Below are 22,461 nucleotides of genomic sequence, written 5' to 3' on the forward strand. Positions count from 1 at the left end.
TGACAACTCGTCAGATGAATTTAATTAAGTATAAATCTCTCCCACTGTGCACCATACAAATGTAAATCAAGGAAGCATGGTAGATACACAGACACGGAGACAGCTGGAGAGAACATTACTTCAGAGTAGAGTACCAGCAATCTCTTCCTCAACAGATGTTGCGTTTACCTGTCAAATATTGAACCACAGTGCTGGGGGTGAAATTCCACTTGGGATTACAAACTTAAAGCCCGAATAAACAGTGCATAGAAAATTGTGTGGGTCAAAGGTTAACGCAAGGCAGGGGCTTATGGGGCTTTAGAAATTTCACACCGGAATAGGTCATGACTAATTGTATGCCGCCATGGTTTTAATTCAGCAGACTAATGACTTTGGCTGGTTGTAATTAGTTCTAGTTAACTGGATGGCTTTTCCATGTTTGTTTGTTAGCTCTTTTCTTTTTTATGGTCAGACCCCTTTTTCATAACTCCTCCCTGACCCCAATGAACCAACGGAAAAAAACATTAATCAAACATAAATTAAAATTTTGTGAGCATGGGAAAATACGTAGAAATTTAAAAATTTTTCTCCCAGAAGCAATTCTCTTGTTTTGATGTCTCGGTATGACTCAAATTCAAAGGTATGTGTTTTTGTGTGTGTAAATAATCCTGTTACTGAACATTTTCTTTAGCTTTGAAAGTACATGTATTTGCTTTTGAGATGGGTGGAATTCTTTTTTGGTTTGTTTGAAGGGAAGCTAAATGTTAGCATGGATGATCTTTCAAAACTGACCATTCTATCAAGGCTAACATGCTAATTCCACTGAGGGTAGATTGTTTTTCAGATCAACATGAGCAGTTTAAACTGGAGTATCTTTTTTGTTGACCATAGCCAAACACAGTGGCTTGTAAAGGATGCCTATATTTGTGTCCCTAAATTCATTTCCTATTCAGCGGGAAACTTGTGTTTACCCAGTTGCACGCGTCTGTGTTTGGTTTTCACAGGAGAGCAATATTTGCAGAATAAACTTGGAAAGCCTTTTATGTTGATGTGTGGATCCAGGGTCATTTTTTTGGGGGGACTGTAGTCTGACTATAAAAAAGCTGTATGATGATTACATTTTTTTAATTAATTTGTTTTTTATTGTCTTGACTGTGAGTGTTTGATTGTTATGTTGTGTTCGAGCAGTTGATGGTTGTGTTCATTTCTGTTGTCGCTAAATGTGACTGACTGTTCATGTGGATGACTCGGTTGTCCAAAGTCATGCTCAGTGGTTTTGTTGTTAAGTGATTAGGTGCCTCAGCGCACATCAAAAGGACACTGGATAGTGCTGATGTAAAGTAATAGTCCATGTAAGATCAGTCTGTTCACCCTGTTGGCTTTTGTCAAGCCACCCACCTCGAATACATGAATGTCTTGTGACACACCTGTTTTATAGTACTGTGTTCCTTTTTAGTAGACTTATTTGTCAAAATTGATCCCGTGCTTGTTTATCATCAGAAGTCTCCATCTTTTAACAAGTTACTACTCTTGCTGCCCGTCTTACAATGCAGCACTGTATTTTGTGTAAGGCAAATGACAGGTTTGCTAGATGAGAGAGAGAGAGAGAGGGGGAGAGAGAGAGAGACTTGGACAGACAAATGTAAGGAGGGAGGGAGAGCGAGGGATGAAGGCAAGGAGGGAGGGACAGACAGAAAAACAGACAAAATTAATTGTTTTGTGAGGGTAATATAGAATATTATATAGAGTGGCTTGCCTTTTGACAAACTTGAGTCTCCACCCCGCCGTCCTTAGAGGGAAAATATCAAATTGCATTTTTCAGTCGCTGGGTGGGGTGGGGTTTACAGGCATTTTCCTCAAAAACTAAAACACTCCACAGCAAGGTCTTATACATGTATGTACACATTTCCTCATAAAATGTTAAGTTTGAGTTACAAGTTAGCGTGTGTGTACATCACAGTTTGCGTGTCAGTGTCCCTTTATTTGCTGGTGTCTCTCTTACTGGAGCTCAAGGTGTGGAATGCACAGTGTCAACACGAACTTGCTATTTTTGTTACATTGGTAGAGGAGTTGGGGTGAGATAGGGAGGGGAATTTTTATTTAAAAATTTTTTTTTAGGCTGTAGTTAGAAATGGATCAGCTGGAAGTTTGAAACCAATATTTACTTTGGCAAATTGAAAATTATTAACAAACTTAAAAGATAATAGAAGGAAGCAGGAAAAATAAAATAGAGAAGGGTAAAAGAGAACAAAAGTAGAGATTTATGTATATTTATATATATTTTTTTTAAAGTTTTGTAACAGTCTGCGTCAAATTTAGTTAAGATTAGGATTGACAGAAACAAAAACTTGATGGGGGAGGGACATTTTCTCATGAGAAAGGGGAATAAAGAAATTCATAGCAATTTCTCTGAAGTGTTTAGGCAAGGAGTGCAAAGCTGTTTCAGACAGGTTGGTGGCATTTATATGTGGATGTCTGCATATTTGCCTTTTGATAACAATAGAACAGACAGCATTGAGGGACAGACTTCTAGCAGAAAATACACCATAATTCTCAGGTGTGTTTGGAGAGGATGCAGAAAATAGGTGTGCTTAGGGTTCATGGGATATGTCTGCAGAGCTGCTTCAGCGCTGAATTTGCCTGACAGTTGTTTCTATTGATTGCAATTCTGACTTAGCTAACTTCCATTGTGACTACTGTGTTTAGCATGCAATGACATTGGATTGGTTTATCCCCAAAGGTCCAAAGAGCCCAGGTCTTCCGGTGTTTTCTATGTTTTGTTTTTTTTAGTGACAAATTATTCCACAGACCAAAAGAAATTGCATTTGAAATTTGCTGTATCATGAACTTAGTCCTAGCTTTTCAAGGTCAGGTTTTTTTTCACACAATGAGGATTTAATTCCACCAGTCTCAGGATTGAGAATACATACATTAACAGAACAAGTCAAGGATAAGGATAAGCTTTCATTGTAAAGCTTTCAGTTCTGACATTAACTAGTATATGTACAGGGAAATATCAGCATGAGATTTAACCGTAATGTTACTTGGACCAAAGGAAAGTTAGCTGCATCTTGACAAACAAGTCAGTAGCATTCCTGAAGTTGAATCATTGCAGCCACAAGAAACAATAGTTCATGTACCTGACTACAAAATACTAGTCTTTCAGTTTTAACAAATCCCACTCTCCATGATAATTAAGGTGCTTAAAAATAAGATTGTCAGTGGTGATAAGTGCTGAGAGAAGAGTGCCTATAACAAAAAAGCCTGGATGGAGTTGCCACAGTTTAGGTAGAAGGACTATTTGTAAAAGGGCAGAGGGAAAGAGGTCAGAGAATTGTGGTACAGTGGAACCCCCCTTTTAAAACCTCCAAAGGGCGGGGATGTAGCTCAGTCGGTAGCGCGCTGGATTTGTATCCAGTTGGCCGCTGTCAGCGTGAGTTCGTCCCCACGTTCGGCGAGAGATTTATTTCTCAGAGTCAACTTTGTGTGCAGACTCTCCTCGATGTCCGAACACCCCCGTGTGTACACGCAAGCACAAGACCAAGTGCGCACGAAAAAATCCTGTAATCCATGTCAGAGTTCGGTGGGTTATAGAAACACGAAAATACCCAGCATGCTTCCTCCGAAAGCGGCGTATGGCTGCCTAAATGGCGGGGTAAAAACGGTCATACACGTAAAAGCCGTGGGAGTTTCAGCCCATGAACGAACAAACAAAAGACCTCCAAAAATCGGCAAAAATCAGGTGTTAGAAAGGAGGGAGTCTTAAAATGGAGATACATTTACAGATCAGTTTATGAACAGAAAATCAGAAAAATCAAGGTCTTAAAAAGGAGGAAGTCTTACATCGGGGGTCTTAAATTGGGGGTTCCACTGTAGTTGGGGAGGGAGAGGAGATGCTAATCCAGCTCATTAGTCAGTATTGACTAAACTTGGAGCACAGGCAGAAGTGGGGCAACATTCTCTCATGTCCATGGCCTCCCTCTCTCCTTTCTTCTTCCCTTTTCAAACCTACCTGTACTTCCCACCTGTGCCACTGGTGCGTTAATGATTTTGGACGCAACACCGTCACATCAGTGCAGGTGTGGACAATTATAAGTGTTAAAAAGATGTGTATTTTCACAATAGCACTAGTCAACAAAATGGAATAGAAACAAAACCTTTGGTGGAGAAAAGGGGACTACAGGGTAATACTTGTAGGAATGAAAATAGAGGCAAGAATTGAATGGCTGGAATGATGATTGTTATTTTTTGCAAGGAAAATACTCTTGAGTATTAAGCCAGATTAACAAGAATTTGCTGACATCTTCGAAGTATGTGAAAGTAACTATCCAATACATCCCTAAAACCCATAATGGGTCTGTATGTAAGTGGCTTTTATCTTTTATGTGAAAGAAATAATTCTTTTCAGGTCGGAATGTCATGGATCAATATTAAATGTCATCAATGATCAAAGGCTGTCTGGTACTTTTCGTTACATTCATTCATTTTTCTAGTCTTGAGAGAGAGGGACAGGCAGGCAGACAGACACATTACATGCTCGTGATGTTATTAAATAGAGCTCAGGGTCTCCCCTTCTTTCTGCCTGTCATCGGTCTGCAAGTAGTCATTTTAATATCCAGGCAGGTTTTGTTCTGTCTTTTTCTTTCATACTTTGTTTTCTCTGTCCTTGCTTCCCTTCTTCTGCTGCGTCAACATTTTCTCAACGTTAATGATAAAACACTGTCTGGCCTAAACTCTGTCATTAGTTACACAGCTTTGCAAGCAGGCAGATGGCATTAATGATGAGGAGAGTGGTAGTGCGCGTCACTCACCTGTTGTGCACAGGTGTGCCAAATTGACCATGCAGACAGGTGTGGGGGACTGATCTCTTCCCTCATTAAACACCTCCTGCCTCTCCACAGATGGCCTAGTGCTTTGTTATCTGTGGGAGGCAACTTGGATTGGATCTGAATGTTATAATACACGAATAACAGGCATGAACAAGCACTTTGTGAATGTATGGAAGCACTTGGTTTCGACCTTCGGTTGTGTCTCATAATGGAATATTATTGTAATGGTAGTTTTATTTTGTTTTAAATTTGTGTTAAAAGCACTACATTCAGGCAAATTGTTTTACAGTCAGGCTTCAGGTGTGGTTATAGATGTGTTAGTCATGAACACACATACTGATGAAAAGTAGATTGGATTTTTGAAATATCATTACTATATCCTCCCCCCCCCCCCCCCCCCCCCCCCCCCCTCCCCCCAGCCACAGAGACGCAGTGGTGAATGAAAATAAATGAGAGGGAAAATACGATGGTATAATTTGTATACAACAAAAACAGTATGCTCTTCTGCAGAAAGAGAAAGGACTGATAGTGATACTGTGGTAGATTATTTAGGCATTTGATAGTAAAGAGAGAGAGAGAGAGAGAGAGAGAGAGAGAGAGAGAGAGAGAGAGAGAGAGAGAGAGAGAGAGAGAGAGAGAGAGAGAGAGAGAGAGAGAGAGAGAGAGAGAGAGAGAGAGAGAGAGAGAGACAGAGAGAGAGGGAGAGATAGTGGGAGAGAAAGACAGAGAGAGAGAGAGAGTACATGTGTGTGAAGTCATGGTGTCACATCTGATAAAGAAAAATGTGACACCTGCACACAGATTGTTATCAGCACGACTGATCAATGAAAACAAGATACAGTTACTTCATGCATTACAGTTGTTGACGGAATATGTTATGCATGTTTTTGTGTTGATTGTTGCAGCTGTACAACGAGGAAATCATAGATCTGCTCGACACAACACGGGACCCAGATGTCAGGGTAAGTAAGGCTAGGTGATAAACTTTTGGAGATACAATGTACAGGCAGCTTTATTATTTTGATTGAGAGATAAGCCATGTTCGTGTTTGATGTACAATGCTCTTGGTGCATAATTTTGTTGCAAAAATTCATGCATGTGGATTGCACATTTTAGTAAATACTGTAATGTAATATTGAGTGCAGAACAGAAGTCAAGATTAATGTCATTAGTCAGTTTGATGAATTAAACTTCTGCCTCAGGGGGACTGCAGATTTGTAACAACCTGGGGCACATGCACAGCTCTGCATAGCATAGATGCACACTACTAAAATGTTGCAAGGAAATAAACTACTCTTGTGTATCTAATGAGAGCGAAGATAATTCACATTGAACAATTTAGAATACAAAAACAATCATGGTTGAAGCATGATATTTTATTTGGCCATGGCTATATAGAGCTTAAACAATGACCACGAGTTGATTACTGGAAAATAAACCACGAGTGGGTATTTGCAGCCGCTTGGTAATTCACGAGTGTGCGGAGCACACGAGTGAATTACCAAGCGGCTGCAAATACCCACGAGTGGTTTATTTTCCAGTAATCAACGAGTTGTCATTGTTTAAGCTATTTATACAACGAACAACACGGGTCGAACATGCAGTCATGCAGACGACATTTTGTAGGCAATTTCATTTCAGCCTAATCACTCAGAGTGTCAAATGCGCGTCATTCAAATAGTCCTATAATTCTTTTACTTTATTCTTAGTCTCCGACTCGTCGGCATTATACTTGTCTCGTCTAAATATCGGACCCCATTGCTACGATTAAAACACAATAGCGTTTATATAGCTATTCTGACATTACATTCTGTGTTAAAATCATGTTTTTGTCAGCAGCAAGGACCAGAATGGTCCATGTCGTTGATTGCAGACGACGGTTCCCTTTCCGCATGAAGCCACGGAAATAACCGAACATTGAAAAAACCCACGGACATGTATTACGGAGAAAACTCGGGATAACCGGATGTTTAGCATTACGTCAATATGCTAGGAATCATATGACGTCATGACGTATCGTGCTTGCCTACGTAGTATATTGTATGTTCGAAAGTCTGACTTCTGTTGTGAATTCGCGTGGTGAAGACTGCGGTAAATCTGTAGATGATAAGAGAACAAGGATTGTCTCAGAAGAAACGACTAAATGTTTCAGACCGGTAACTTCATTTCAACATTGCACTATATAATGGACGTTCTATGTGACAGGAGAGTTTGCTGATTTTGTGTTAAACATTGGAGAGATCGTCTGCTAGAATCAGAGATAGGTCGCTTCAGATTGCAGCTTCTGGAAATTTGCAAGGTTTGTTGCCTGTTAAAGAACTGGATTTTACACATAATGTATGTCATGTACAGTAAGCAACAACAAAAACACACACAAAGCAAATGGCATCGTCTGTCGACTAGTCATACACGTCAGCCATTGTTGTTACAGTTTTGAGTCAACATTGTACGTATTCTTCCGCAACAGGGTCCAATCGTCTGGGTTTGAAATGTTCTAAAAATAAATTCTAGTGTTGATTATTTTTTAGCCCTCTTTATTCTTACTTCGAATAATCCACGTGTGATTTTTGGGTTTAATCAAAGTAGTTCGTTCTAATTTCTCACTTGTCTAAAAAATAATCAACTAGATTTAATCCACCCCTCGGTTGCATTGCAGGAGTTGTATAAATATATTTATCCCCCCTCCTAAAAAAAAAAATCAACAACACAAGTACATTTTTAGTGTGATTAATTTTTGCAATAGTTTGCCTAGTATTTGCAAAGCAAGATTTTGATCCAAATGTGCATTGCACAATATTTCACTCAATTATGTCTTCTGTTCCAAGCATGTGGATTTATTATCAGGTGCATTACTTTGTTCATGTGTTTCAGAGTCGAAAGTCTTGCATCAGGATCCATGAAGATGCCTCGGGGGGGATTTACTGTGTGGGGGTCACGGCACGACCAGTACAGTCTCTGGAGGATGTACGTGCAGCACTTTTGACATCCCTTTTTTTTTGCCTTTTGATTGACAGTGTAGAATCAACAGGGGTAGTAACAAAAGTGGTAGTAACAAAACGACAAATTCCGGAAATAACTGTCCGGTTTTTATTGGATGTGGAAGAGTTGCTTTTCCTTGGAAACACTGGGGCAAGCTACATGACATTTAAAGCCAATCACTAATGAGCGGCGTGTCTCCACACATGATCGGTGATCTGTGCATTTGAGGGATGGGATCACATCGGCAATGCTGATAGCCAGTACTTTCGAACGAAAAGAGCGTTATAATGAGCGGATAGTGCAGAAAGCACAGATCAGAGCTAACCCTCACTGTCAGTCATTTGCACGATTTCACTGGCACAGATCGGCGACCACATGTGGAGACACGCCACTCGCTAGTGAGGCCTTCAATGTCACGAGTAGCTAATGCATCAATGTTTCGAAGGATAGGCAAAGAAAGGACACTTTTCTTGGTTTAAATAAAACTTTATTCAATTTATATCATGACAAAAAACAATGCATGGATTTTACGATTACTAACTCAAGCATATAATGCTTATTTTAAGCAATCATAGTAAGTACAAAACAAAGGTTAACATGATGGCGGGCTAAATACATTAACTCCTTTCAGGAAACGATAAAGACAGAAAAACCTGGTACACAAACCAACAGAAACGGGGAGGGGTTGGTAATAATAATAATAACAAGAAATTCCTTCGAGGTAGGAAAAACACCCCCGTTGGTCAAAGGGAAATAACCATTCTCACTGCACCCATTCTCACTGCCACCAACTGAGAAGGTTATTTCCCTTTGACCAGTAATATGTTTCTCTATAAGTCCTTGTAGAATCTTAATCCACCAATAACTCCCTAACCGTGTGTTTGACTGGTCCCAATTTTTGTAAGGACCGTCTCAGGAATGTATAGAACCTGTTCACCAAGTTTGGTGACGATCGGTCCGTTCATTCTTGAGATCTATATGCGAACACAAACACACAAACACATCGACCGAAACCTATACACACCCCTATACCGGGGGTGTAATAATAATTGTCAGTAAGTACTGGTGTCACATGACTGATGTGAACCAGTTGATTGGCTAATGGCGATGCGCTAAAACTGTTAGCGCACTCTTGGAGTGCGCTAACTTTTCCACAGAGCGTATTCTTCCGCCCTTTGCCAAAGCGAAACTGTGCTCTCATCCTCAGAATTAATTAATGACATGTAGCTTATATTCTCCACAATACCAAATGACCATAAATTCCCTGCTTCTCAATTAAAGCAGAAGTGGGTTTTTTTCTGACAGATTGCATGTGCCTGTGTCAGTGCCAGTGATCTAAAAATAGAAGCCGCTGTGTTTCATCTAATTTTCGCCGACTTGCATAGATTCTTCTCATATGCCGTGTTAGTGGCATGTAGCTTATCATCCACATTACCAAATGATGAGTTAGTATACAATTCCCAGCGGCTAACAGAAAACACAAGTGTTATTCCGATAACGTACCAGCTAGACCAGTTTGGAAGACTGACTCGATCGACTCTGTAACAGACTACACAGAAATACGACTACATCAGTTCAGTAAATGAATGGTTTTCGAATTATTATTTCAAGGCAAGAACAATCGTAATCGAAAACGTGTAAGGTTCAGAACGTTCTTACCATATATAAGACTTATTACCAGCCTGCGTCATGCGTGCAGACTCAGTGCAGACTGCAGTGGTTCGATTGCCCAGGTAGCCGACGACATTAACCCCGCTCAGCAAATTAACTTGTTGGGCAAATGTGAACGAAAAAACGATGGGGATATAATACGCAGACCTGGGAACCCATACGATTTCGCCGTATTTTGTACGCATGATTGTCGAGAATACGCTCAGTACGGTCAGTGGGAAAAAAATACGACGAGAAAAATTCCTAGACTACTTTTCTTCACAAGCCCATCCTGAAGCCGATCCAGTATTTTGGCACATGATTACGTCACTATATTAGCCGCCGTCGAAAAAAATATAATCGGATCGTGTCAATCAATCAAAACAACCAGGCAAACGAAAGTACGGTATTTGGCGAAATCGGCTCCGAGAATAAACAAGTGAAACAAAGGAGAAAAGTGAAAAAGTTTGAAGAAAAATATCACACACACACACACACAATTTGTAACCAACACACACATGTAGTCCCGCCCGGAATAAACTTTTTTGGGATGATTTACGACTTTTTCGCACATTTCGAGCAAACGAAAACACAACATGGCGGCTCTCGCTCCTCCAACTATCGCAAGACACAAAAAAACGAAATCTCGCGCGCGCGAGATCCTGATACATCCGGTGTTTCTCTGTACGCTTGTCACGACGACTTGTTGACAAACAAAGATTCGCGAAAGAAAGAGAAAAGTGCTGAGTCTTGAGTAGAGAGCTAATAAAGTACCGGTAATCGCTAATCGAGCGAAATGAAAATCCGCGGCGACTTCCATTAGGTGAATGCTATACAAGTTTAGGTAACGTTTTAGCCGCATCTTTTTATAAGCCGCAATGCGATTTTTTTTCAAAAGTCGCGGCTTGTAGTCCGTCAAATACGGTGCATTTTGTGTCAGTAAAAATTGAAAAAAGCATTTGTTTTAAATGTATAGGTAAACTTAATTAACGGTGTGACGGACGCGCAGGAGGCATGTTTTAATCATGGATGTGCAAACGCTGTGTGGAGTACGCTAATTTTTTTGAAAATACACCAAGTTTGTTTGAGAATACTCAAAGTGCAAAACAGGGGTTCCCAGGTCTGAATACGTGTAGGGTTCAGAGCATTCTTACCGTTCATATTTAGTACCAGACTCCCCGATGAGTGAAGATACCACACGAGAAACATGCCACATTTATTTTGAAAATGTACTTTCCGTCGACCGTGGCAAGTGGCAAAACTCTGCACAGTCAATCTGTCGAAGCTCGATGAAGGCTTCGAATCACAAATAACTATGAGCACAGTCCTTTCTCCGAGTTTAAATGAGGTCTCTATGAAAGATCATCACTTTTTAGCTTAACGCTACACTGGAATTTACCAACAGAACTTAAAACAAGAGTTTGCGTGTGACGAAAGCACGACACACTTGAGACAGCCCACACAAAAGTAGATCCAGTGACACAAACCTGACCACACAGTTACGCCTATCCAAATGCGCGTTGCAAAATGTGCGTTTTGAATCTTCTTTTTTCTCTGGCGGTACTGACAATATCGTTATTGAAACAATCCCAGTGCACTAAGGGATTTATAGAGCAAATCTCGAAAATAATTATTGAACTCAGCGCTATGCGCTTCGTTCAATAATGAATTTTCTCGATTTGCTCTATAAATCCCTTAGTGCACTGGGATGTCTCAATAACTTAAATAATAATAATAATAATAATAATAATAATAATAATAATAATGGACATTTGCTATAGCGCATAATCATATATATGCTCAATGCGCTTTACAATAACTAATGTTACCTATTAATGCCGTGTGAGATGGAATTTTTTACACAATATATCACGCATTCACATCGGCCAGCAAACCTCAAGCCTATTAGGGCGAGCATTCACCTTTCACGGCCTTTATTCCAAGTCACACGGGTATTTGGTGGACATTTTTATCTATGCCTATACAATTTTGCCAGGAAAGACCCTTTTGTCAATCGTGGGATCTTTAACGTGCACACCCCAATGTAGTGTACACGACGGGACCTCGGTTTTTCATCTCATCCGAAAGACTAGCACTTGGTAATACTGAAGGTGTGAAAAGGGCACGAGAGGAAACTTTTCTTCAACCTATGAAAACTTCGGAAGAAGAAATATGTTGTGGAGGAAAACGTGACAGAGCTCTTTCCAAACATTGTCTTCATGTGCTTTTGTTAAAGAAAACAAGAAAGTGATAAAGAACAGCAAGAAAGATGGAAATTGAAGAAAAAGCTTTGGTGACATACAATTCTTTGTACACCTGAATCGGCAGGCCTCAAGGAGGGCTTTGGGGCCCAGTGTCATCTTTTGTTGATGGCTGCAGACTTTGTCGTTCATTTTAGCATGGCATCTGAAACACAAGAGAATCTCTTTCCGTGTGTTTGTGTGCGCATGTGTGCATGTGTGTGTGTGCGAGCGTGCGTGTGTGTGTGTGTGTGACAGAGCTTGCATGCCTGTGTTTGGTTGTATATGTGTATGTCCATCTTTGTGCATGAGTGTATAACTTTCTGATGGAATAGGCACATGGTTCCAAATTGTAGCAGAAGTATTTATCATGTAAGTTGCTGAATGCATAGCGTCAAGTACATGATTGCATGCGGCAGTAATGAGAGTGTTTGTTGGTGTGTCCACAGACGATACATTGTCTCAAGACTGGAGCGTTGTCACGGACTACGGCCAGCACCAACATGAACGTGTCCTCCTCACGGTCACACGCCATCTTCACGCTACACATCAAACAACACAGGGTAGTCAAAGACGAGGTAGGCATCAGTGTGTGCATTTATAGTGTTGTAAAGAGAATTCTTGACAGGGGCGGGAGTGTGAGAAACAGAGGGAGGGCTAAAATGGGTATACTGATATATATTTTTAATTAGCGGTGAAAATGAAAAAGAATGTGTAGATGGCATGGATCAGGGCAGCTTGATAATCATGCGTCGTAAATTGGAGTGGCCGGTGAGCTCTCCTTCGAAATGGGCCTGAAACTTAGTTACAGAGCTCGCCTCCTAGCAAAGGACACCTTCTCTTGTCCATTTCCCTGTCAACCTAACCAACAATTACCTGTCCTTGAAGGACACCAGTCATTGTACAAAGAGAACTTTTCACTGATCCCAGTGATCCTGTCATCTCAAAGGCACAGTCTTTCCCATATAAACATCGCCTCAGATCTGGCCAGACTTGTACACAGGATAAGACCATCCCTTTAATTGAGGTCTAACGAATGACGTCTCACAACGTGCGCGGTCGTCCCTGGCGGTCAAGAAAGCCGCCGCGATCATTGCGCAGACGGACAACACTTCTAGACCGCCAATATTTTTTGTGCGCATCATGTGCTCCACATAAATCGGCCGGAAATGAAGCAATTGGGAAACCTGGATAGGTCACATGCCAAAATTCAACACCCTGATTGCATGTTGTGGCGAGTTGGAGTTTGAATTTTTTTATTAATTAATTTCTTGAAAATGTCACTAGTGGCCTTTCATGAAAAAAATAATTCATAGAAAATTTCCCACTGTGGACAAAGAGCACTCAGGCTGTTCATTTTGGGTATGTGACCAAGTGGAGTGTTGGTCTTTTCCCATGTAAAAGCCACCCCCCGCGGGTTAGGGGGAAGAATTTACCCGATGCTCCCCAGCATGTCGTAAGAGGCGACTAACGGATTCTGTTTCTCCTTTTACCCTTGTTAAGTGTTTCTTGTATAGAATATAGTCAATGTTTGTAAAGATTTTAGTCAAGCAGTATGTAAGAAATGTTAAGTCCTTTGTACTGGAAACGTGCATTCTCCCAGTAAGGTAATATATTGTACTACGTTGCAAGCCCCTGGAGCAAATTTTTGATTAGTGCTTTTGTGAACAAGAAACAATTGACAAGTGGCTCTATCCCATCTCCCCCCTTCCCTCCGTCGCGATATAACCCTTCGTGGTTGAAAACGACGTTAAACACCAAATAAAGAAAGAAAGAAAGAATGTAAAAGCCTGGCCAGATATTAGATGATGAGCTGAACAGTTTACACGGGAAGAAGTGTGCTTTTAAAGTTCAACTGTACTTCTCAAATTAAAGGGTACAATGATAGTTTTGCATCACAATTGAGCATCAGTGTTTGTTGCAATGTTTCAGGGCCTTGCACTGGATGATGGGAAAGACACCGACTCCACACTGTCGGCAGGCACAGAGTTTGAAACGCTGACGGCCAAATTTCACTTTGTTGACTTGGCGGGCTCTGAGCGATTAAAACGTACCGGGGCCACGGGGGACCGGGCCAAAGAAGGCATCTCCATCAACTGTGGATTGGTCAGTTGTGGTTGTCTGTTGCAGATATTTCATTGATTGGTTAATTGGTGTTTGTGCATGTTGGAATGTGTTTGTGGGTTCATTATGACTTTGTAGGTAAATGGAATGTTATATGTTTTCCACATTTGCTGAAAACGTTCTTGAGAGGTTTCCATTCTTGAAGCAGCGTAAGTAGCAATTGGTTGGTTATTATTGTTTATTTTCTCTTCAGCAGTTGCATAAGTAGCGAAACAACAACCAATAAACAAGCACTGCTTCATTGTCTGGATGGATGTTTTTATATACACTTCTCTTTGCATTTTCGATTTTCCGTTTATTCCTTTGTAGCATGAACAGGTTTTAGAGGTGGCACAGTCGTTTTTGCTTTTGATAGTTTAAAATATTTCACTGCAATTTGATTCTCTTTGATTTTAGCTTGCCCTGGGCAATGTGATATCAGCCCTGGGTGACAAACACAAGAAAGGCAGCCATGTTCCCTACAGAGACTCAAAGCTTACCCGTCTTCTACAGGACTCATTAGGTGGAAACAGGTCAGTTTCAGCTATCAATCATATGTACACATGCAATTACAGGTCTTGTCATTGGTCTTTCCAGTCAATTTGTAAGATTCCAAAAGTTGTGTTTGGTTTATTTGAAATATTCATTGTCTGTAAGTTTCAATTATATTGGGAACTATCTACCTACAAAGGTAAAAGTTACACAAAATGTGTTTTCAGTGAATTGAGGGAAGATGAGGCTTATGATGGCAGCAGAAACTCAAGGGAAACATAGAGAAGTAAACTGAATATTTTACTTTGGGTGAAAATGTTAGTGCAGACATAGACATTATTTTGAGGTTTGGATATCAAACTCGTCAGGGCAAGGGCGACAGTTCATTCTTCTAAAGGATCTACTAACTTGTCTCTGTCGTTCACAGTCAGATGATGGAGATGGCTTGTAGGAGATTGGTCAGCCTAGATAAGATAAGATAAGATAAGAATACTTTAATGTCCATTTTCTTTGAGCATAAACATGGACATTTGTCTTTTGGCATTTGTAATTATAGCATTTCTCATTTGTGTCTGTTGCTGACAGTCGGACGCTGATGATCGCATGCATTTCCCCGTCGGACCGCGACTTCATGGAGACGCTGAACACGCTCAAGTACGCCAACAGGGCGCGCAACATCAAGAACAAGGTGACGGCCAACCAGGACAAGGCCAGTCGACAGATCGCCAGTCTCAGGGCGGAGATACAGGCCTTGCAGCAGGACCTGGCAGAGTACAAAACTGTAAGTTGCTCTTATGCACAGTATAATGTGTCAGATGCCCTGTTGAGAGACAAGCCGCTAGAGTACAAAACTGTGAGCTGCACTTATTGACAATGTAACATGTCTTACACAGTGGTATTTGCCATGTTAGGCCCCTCTGTTAGTTGCTGAGTTTAAAAAGAAATATAACGTGTGATACCTTATTGTATTAAGAAAAGCCATCAGATTACAAAACTGCTGTCTGCTGGAAGACAATCTTTTTTTGTCGATCCTTAGGGAGCATGATTATTTAGATAACCTCCATCCCTCCACAGACACCCACAAAAGCCAATAACGGATGGTGTATTTCAGGGTAAGCGGACAGTGGACGCGGACGGCCACGAGAGCATCAACGACTATTACACGGAGAACAGCATGATGCAGATAGAGAACGACAAGCTGCGGCAGAGGATCAAGGCTCTCAGCGAGGCTGTCGAGGCCCTCAAGACAGACAACGCTCAGCTCATGGCCGAGTCAGCCGCTGTCTCCCTCATGGGGCCTAACGGTAGGGGGACGTGTGTTTTCCTTATCTGTGGGCATTTCATGACTCTCTGGATGAAGTGCTATTAACGGTAGGGGCAGGGGTATTTTCATTATTAGTGGGCATTTTTTTAGCTGTTTCTGTGTGGATGAAGTGCTGTTGCCTGTACTGTGCATGTGAACATTTAGCAGTGACAACGAGATTTGCTGGGTTATATTTGTAGCTGTAACTCTGTGGATAAAGTGCTATTGGCTTTTCTGAAGTAATGTGCATGTGCAAATTTAGCAGTGACAATGAGATTTGCTGGGTAATATTTGGTACCTCTGAGTAATAGTGTAAATGTGGTCAGATTTTAGAACATGTGCATCATAAGTTAGTAGCGAAAAATGGTTCACTTGACTGATGCATTATAACATTATTTGGTAATTTTCATGTGAGTGGGTGGGTCTGTATCACTGTTGACTGGCAAGAAAAAGAGAGTCAGTCACCTGGTCAGTTTCCAGGGAGGATGATCAGCATTTCGAATTTTAGAGTGTCAGCGACCAGTGACCATTATGCAGCCTGAACCATTATGTCACACTAGAATTCAATGTTTGAACAAGACAGATGATAACTTCAGCTTGCACATCAGTGATAATAATCCAACACGTTTAAGTGAGTTAAAAAACAAGTAGACTCCTTTTGATAGACTGCTTTCAGTGAGAGTGTTCAGATTCCATTTTTACATTTAGTCAAGTTTTGACTAAATGTTTTAACGTAGAGGGGGGAATCGAGACGAGGGTCGTGGTGTATGTGTGTGTGTGTCTGTCTGTCTGTCTGTCTGTGTGTGTGTGTAGAGCGATTCAGACTAAACTACTGGACCGATCTTTATGAAATTTGACATGAGAGTTCCTGGGTATGATATCCTCAGACATTTTTTTCATTTTTTTGATAAATAATAATAATAATAATAATAAATAACTTTTCTATAGCGCGAGTCCCATCAATTGGCTCCAGGCGCTTTACAAATTCATTATAGAATAAACTAGCACAAATCAACAAGCATACAAAGCATACATTTAACTGAGACATAACACCAAGAACCCAAGCACTAAGCAAAACTTAGCGTACAATGTTAAAAGTACACACACACACACACACACACACACACACACACATGTACACACACATACACGCACACACACACACACGCACGCACGCGCACACACAAAGATACCATTGACAAAGAGACCATAAAGCACATACAGGGTAGAGAGTTCCAAAACAGAATAGGGTTGTGGAGAATGTCTTTGATGACGTCATATCCGGCTTTTCGTGAAAGTTGAGGCGGCACTGTCACGCTCTCATTTTTCAACCAAATTGGTTGAAATTTTGGTCAAGTAATCTCCGACGAAGCCCGGACTTCGGTATTGCATTTCAGCTTGGTGGCTTAAAAATTAATTAATGACTTTGGTCATTAAAAATCTGAAAATTGTAAAAAAATTATTTTTTTTATAAAACGATCCAAATTTACATTCATCTTATTCTCCATCATTTTCTGATTCCAAAAACATATAAATATGTTATATTCGGATTAAAAACAAGCTCTGAAAATTAAAAATATAAAAATTATTATCAAAATTAAATTTTCCAAATCAATTTAAAAACACTTTCATCTTATTCCTTGTCGGTTCCTGATTCCATAAACATATAGATATGATATGTTTGGATTGAAAACACGCTCAGAAAGTTAAAACGAAGAGAGGTACAGAAAAGCGTGCTATCCTTCTCAGCGCAACTACTACCCCGCTCTTCTTGTCAATTTCACTGCCTTTGCCATGAGCGGTGGACTGACGATGCTACGAGTATACGGTCTTGCTGCGTTGCATTGCGTTCAGTTTCATTCTGTGAGTTCGACAGCTACTTGACTAAATGTTGTATTTTCGCCTTACGCGACTTGTTGTTTTTGTTGTTTGCTTGAGACACAAGTTGTGCTGTTGCAGAATTTTTTGTTTTTTTTGTTGTATGTAGAAGTATACATGTGGAAGATGATGAGTTGAGTACTGATCATGAGAGGGCTTGAATTGCAGGTGAGGTGTGCAATGAGGATGTTGTCAACCAGATCAAGAAATACCTCATGGAGATTGAAGACCTCAAGTGAGTCTACCACCCTCATCTTTTGAGTACAGTGGTACCTCTGTGTTAAGACCTTTAAAAATCTTAGAAATGTAGGTCTTGAAAAAGAGGGAGATTTAAAATGGTGGTAATACTGAGAAAAAACCCTGTAGTGTTGTTCCCAGTCACAGAAGATATTAGGTCAGTTGGACCTGGATTCTAAATTTGTATCGGTCAAAATGTCAATAATGGAGGATCTTAAAAGAGAGGTACCACTGTATCAGTCAGGCGTTGAGTTCCTCCCTGACCTTTTTCTTCATGTGTATCTGTCTACTTTTCATTTTCTTTTGGAAATTTTTTTTATTCTGGTGTGAACTGTAGTGCGTTGAATCATTAATGATTAAAAATGTTTTCAATTCATTTGTTCATGACTGTATTTTATATCGTAGTGTAGTTAAACCATTTCTTTCACTTAAATCTAAATTGTTTTGACCTGAAGGCAATTAGCTTCTGGGTAAAATTACACTCTTTTTTACAGAGCACCTCTTTGAAGCCATGGACTTTTGACTAAAAATGTACAAGTTCTACAACACTTAAATTCATGAGAATATTTTCACAAACAATACAATGCAGAGGCATACTTCAGCTTTTACTGTCTACTGACTACACAGTTCAAGAAACAAAATGTTCTATTTTTCTTGTTTACATGGTGTTTTTGTCATTGTAGAGCTAGACTGGCCGAGTCAGAAGCCACAGTGGAGCAGCTACGACGGAACATTGCCCGGTCACCAAGGTCACCTTCACGCGCCATGACGGGCAGCAGTTTCTCCATGATGTCCAGCATGATGTCATCTATGGGCGGCTTTGAGGCGCCAGCCTCGCCCGAAATCCTGGGCTCGGCCCTCTTGGAGGAAGCCAAGCGTGAGCTGAAGAAGATGAAGAAACAGAAGAAGCGCTCACAGTCAAAGACCAGCGCCCATGGGTAAGAGTTTTGGCTTGGGTTCGGATGTTAGAAAATTGTGGGCTTTGGTTGTCACCTCAGATACGGTTTAACTTTGTAAGGTATCAGGAGAAAAGGAGAAACATATGAGAAAAGCTTTGCGTGTTAAACAAACAACAAATGGACAGTTGAGAGGTTAAAAAAAAGAATGGAGAAAATGAGGTTTTGAAAAGGAGGGAGTCTCAAAATGGTGGTCAAGTTACAGAGGTTTTGAAAAGGAGGGAGTCTCAAAATGGTGGTCAAGTTACAGAGGTTTTGAAAAGGAGGGAGTCTCAAAATGGTGGTCAAGTTACAGAGGTTTTGAAAAGGAGGGAGTCTCAAAATGGTGGTCAAGTTACAGAGGTTTTGAAAAGGAGGGAGTCTCAAAATGGTGGTCAAGTTACAGAGGTTTTGAAAAGGAGGGAGTCTCAAAATGGTGGTCAAGTTACACAGGTTATCAACAGAGTTTGACAAAGGTTCTGCAAAAAGGGAGGAGGTCTTAAATTGGGGGTGTGGGGACTTGAAAGGGGGGATCCTCTGTAACTCTTTTGTTTGTTTGTTTGCTTAACGCCCAGCCGACCACGAAGGGCCATATCAGGGCGGTGCTGCTTTGACATTTAACGTGCGCCACACACAAGACAGAAGTCGCAGCACAGGCTTCATGTCTCACCCAGTCACATTATTCTGACACCGGACCAACCAGTCCTAGCACTAACCCCATAATGCCAGACGCCAGGCGGAGCAGCCACTAGATTGCCAATTTTAAAGTCTTAGGTATGACCCGGCCGGGGTTCGAACCCACGACCTCCCGATCACGGGGCGGACGCCTTACCACTAGGCCAACCGTGCCGGTCCTCTGTAACTAAATGGAAACAGTACTCGAGGGACTGAAAAGTACAAAATGTTTAGGACTATGTCATTATGTGTCTTTTTCAACAGCGGTTAAGGAGCCTGCTATTGCCTTGGAATTGACCTGAAGCCACTTGGGTTTTTGTTTTCCATTTTCAGCAGCGACAAGGAGAATGACAGCGGAGGAGAGGGCACCGAGCCCAATGGTGTGGCCAAAATTGGGGACGAAAATGCTGAGCATATTGAGAGCCAGGAGAAATCGGAGGATGAGGATGATGAAACTGTAAGCGTATCTTTACATATTGTTGTTCTTGAAGGCTGAATTGGCCAGTTACATTATGAATATCAGAATAATCGGACCTGCTGTAAACTTGTTTTCTGTTCATCAGTCTGCTTTTGTCTGATAGGAATGATTCACTGAAGAAAACTGCTTTTCAAAATTATGACGTTTGCACATTGTTTATTGTCATTTTTGGTAAGGAGAAGCTTTTTTTCTTGCGTACTTGTGTGAAGGTTTTAATTGACTTTGTGTGTATGGTTATCTTTACAACTTCACTTGACTTTGATCTCATGAAATCTGAATAAGGGATAGCCCCCACAATGGGCGTATGGCTGCCTGGATGGCAGGGTAAAAGCGGTCATACACGTAAAAACCCACTTGTGAGAAAACACGAGGGAGTTTCAGCCCATGAATGAAGAAGAAGAATAAGGGATAGGGGTTGGAGCAAGAGTGTTGTAGGTTTGCTGAGGCCCCCCCCCAAAAATAGTCTGTTTACGGTAACCCGACCGACCCTATTTTTTTCGCGCGACCCTAGACTTTTTTTTTGGCATTTGGAAAAAAAATAAAAATCTTTTGTTTTTTTTGCAAAATAACGTAAAAATATGGTTTTTTGGAAAGAAAAAAAAATCCCGACCTACCGACCCTATTTTTTGGGCCTATGTTACCGTAAACAGACCTTTTTTGACTCACATGCGAAGCAAAAGTGAGTCTATGTACTCACCCGAGTCGTCCGTCCGTCCGTCCGGACGTCCGGACGTCCGGAAAACTTTAACGTTGGATATTTCTTGGACACTATTCAGTCTATCAGTACCAAATTTGGCAAGATGGTGTATGATGACAAGGCCCCAAAAAACATACATAGCATCTTGACCTTGCTTCAAGGTCAAGGTCGCAGGGGCCATAAATGTTGTCTAAAAAACAGCTATTTTTCACATTTTTCACATTTTCTCTGAAGTTTTTGAGATTGAATACCTCACCTACATATGATATATAGGGCAAAGTAAGCCCCATCTTTTGATACCAGTTTGGTTCACCTTGCTTCAAGGTCAAGGTCACAGGAGCTCTTCAAAGTTGGATTGTATACATATTTTGAAGTGACCTTGACCCTGAACTATGGAAGATAACTGTTTCAAACTTAAAAATTATGTGGGGCACATGTTATGCTTTCATCATGAGACACATTTGGTCACATATGATCAAGGTCAAGGTCACTTTGACCCTTATGAAATGTGACCAAAATAAGGTAGTGAACCACTAAAAGTGACCATATCTCATGGTAGAAAGAGCCAATAAGCACCATTGTACTTCCTATGTCTTGAATTAACAGCTTTGTGTTGCATGACCTTGGATGACCTTGACCTTGGGTCAAGGTCACATGTATTTTGGTAGGAAAAATGTGTAAAGCAGTTCTTAGTGTATGATGTCATTGCTAGGTTTAGTTACCCTAAAGGTCGAGGTCAAGCATGTGAGTCGTATGGGCTTTGCCCTTCTTGTTTTTTTTTGGCCTGATGAGAAAAATATGTGAGAGAAAGACATGAGTTGCAGCCAGCCAGTGAAAAAGATGCTGTGTGTTTCAGGCGTTCATGGATGACGAAGACGAAGATGAAGACGAGGACGAGGACACTGACTCGCAGTCAGAGTCAGACAGAGGTAACTACTTCTTGTTCTATAATGTTTACATTTTGCTAGGCACAGGGAAGAGCGAGTGATGAATTACGTGTATCTTATACTACACTGTAGTGCCTTGAGCACTTTAGATGTGGAGTGAAAGGTTTGTGTAGATCCAGCTTGACAGTGGTATTATATACAGTCAAACCTGTCAATAACGACTACCCACGGGACGACCAAAAGTTGTTGTTATGAGCAGGTGATCGCTAGAAATTTGGCTATGGAATGGTGAATTATTTATGGAAAAAAATACCTCGTTGGGGATCCTTTGAGGTAGTTGTGGGCGGGTGGTCGTTATGGAGAGGAGGTAGCTTATGCAGGTTTGACCGCAGATGCTTACATTGCAAATATTTTATCAGACTGTATAACACACATTCAGAATGTAGAACGTGTTTAAATGTCTTAATCTCATTAATTTTTTTGCATTACTTCTAACTTCACAAATATATAGTAGATTCTGCTTCTCTAACGTAAGACATTCCTAGTTGTAATAGTCTAATAGTCCTAGTAGTCTTTCTTGCTTCTAATCTGTCTTGATAGCAGTCAGGTCGTTTGTACTTGATGTTCCATCACCCTGACACTACCCAGTGTTCACTATTGTTCTCTGAATGTCACTGTACAGAATTATTAGTGATCTCTCATTTTGCCTGTACCTCGGTCATACTATTGTACAGTCAACGTTTAATGAAAAAAATCTTACTTGAAAGTGTGTGTATGTGCATTGACAACTGTGGTCTGGGGGAAAGGCGTAGGTGGAAAGGGAAATGGAAATATGGGAGGGGGAGAGATACAGTGGTACCTGCGACGAGTAGGCCTCCCTGATGAGAGGACAAATCCCAACTAAGAACATTATAAGATGTTTGGTGGCTTGTTGACAGACCAGCTTTTTTGTTGGTCCAAGGGGACCATATCGTCTTTTGTTTCATCTTTATCGACCAAGGCCGAAGGCCGCGGTTGATAAATATGAGACAAAAGGCGATATGCTCCCCGAGGACCAACAACAAAATGCTGGTCTGACGACAAGCCACCAAACATCGTT

General features: G+C 40.9%; 1 protein-coding gene across 4 annotated transcripts in view; it reads left to right on the forward strand.

Annotated features, from left to right (window-relative positions):
- Positions 1–22,461, forward strand: part of LOC138971066 (kinesin-like protein KIF21A) — a 92,902-nt gene that overhangs the window by 10,746 nt on the left and 59,695 nt on the right. For all 4 annotated transcript variants that reach the window (XM_070343669.1, XM_070343670.1, XM_070343672.1 and 1 more), the window contains exons 5-15: positions 5,714–5,770; positions 7,680–7,772; positions 12,127–12,255; positions 13,610–13,783; positions 14,198–14,313; positions 14,858–15,053; positions 15,384–15,576; positions 17,622–17,688; positions 18,374–18,628; positions 19,634–19,757; positions 21,332–21,404. In XM_070343669.1, the coding sequence (XP_070199770.1) occupies positions 5,714–5,770; positions 7,680–7,772; positions 12,127–12,255; positions 13,610–13,783; positions 14,198–14,313; positions 14,858–15,053; positions 15,384–15,576; positions 17,622–17,688; positions 18,374–18,628; positions 19,634–19,757; positions 21,332–21,404 (1,477 nt within the window). The remainder of the gene's footprint in view (positions 1–5,713; positions 5,771–7,679; positions 7,773–12,126; positions 12,256–13,609; positions 13,784–14,197; positions 14,314–14,857; positions 15,054–15,383; positions 15,577–17,621; positions 17,689–18,373; positions 18,629–19,633; positions 19,758–21,331; positions 21,405–22,461) is intronic.

The sequence above is a fragment of the Littorina saxatilis genome, linkage group LG7 (assembly GCF_037325665.1).
Source record: "Littorina saxatilis isolate snail1 linkage group LG7, US_GU_Lsax_2.0, whole genome shotgun sequence".
Taxonomy (NCBI): domain Eukaryota; kingdom Metazoa; phylum Mollusca; class Gastropoda; order Littorinimorpha; family Littorinidae; genus Littorina; species Littorina saxatilis.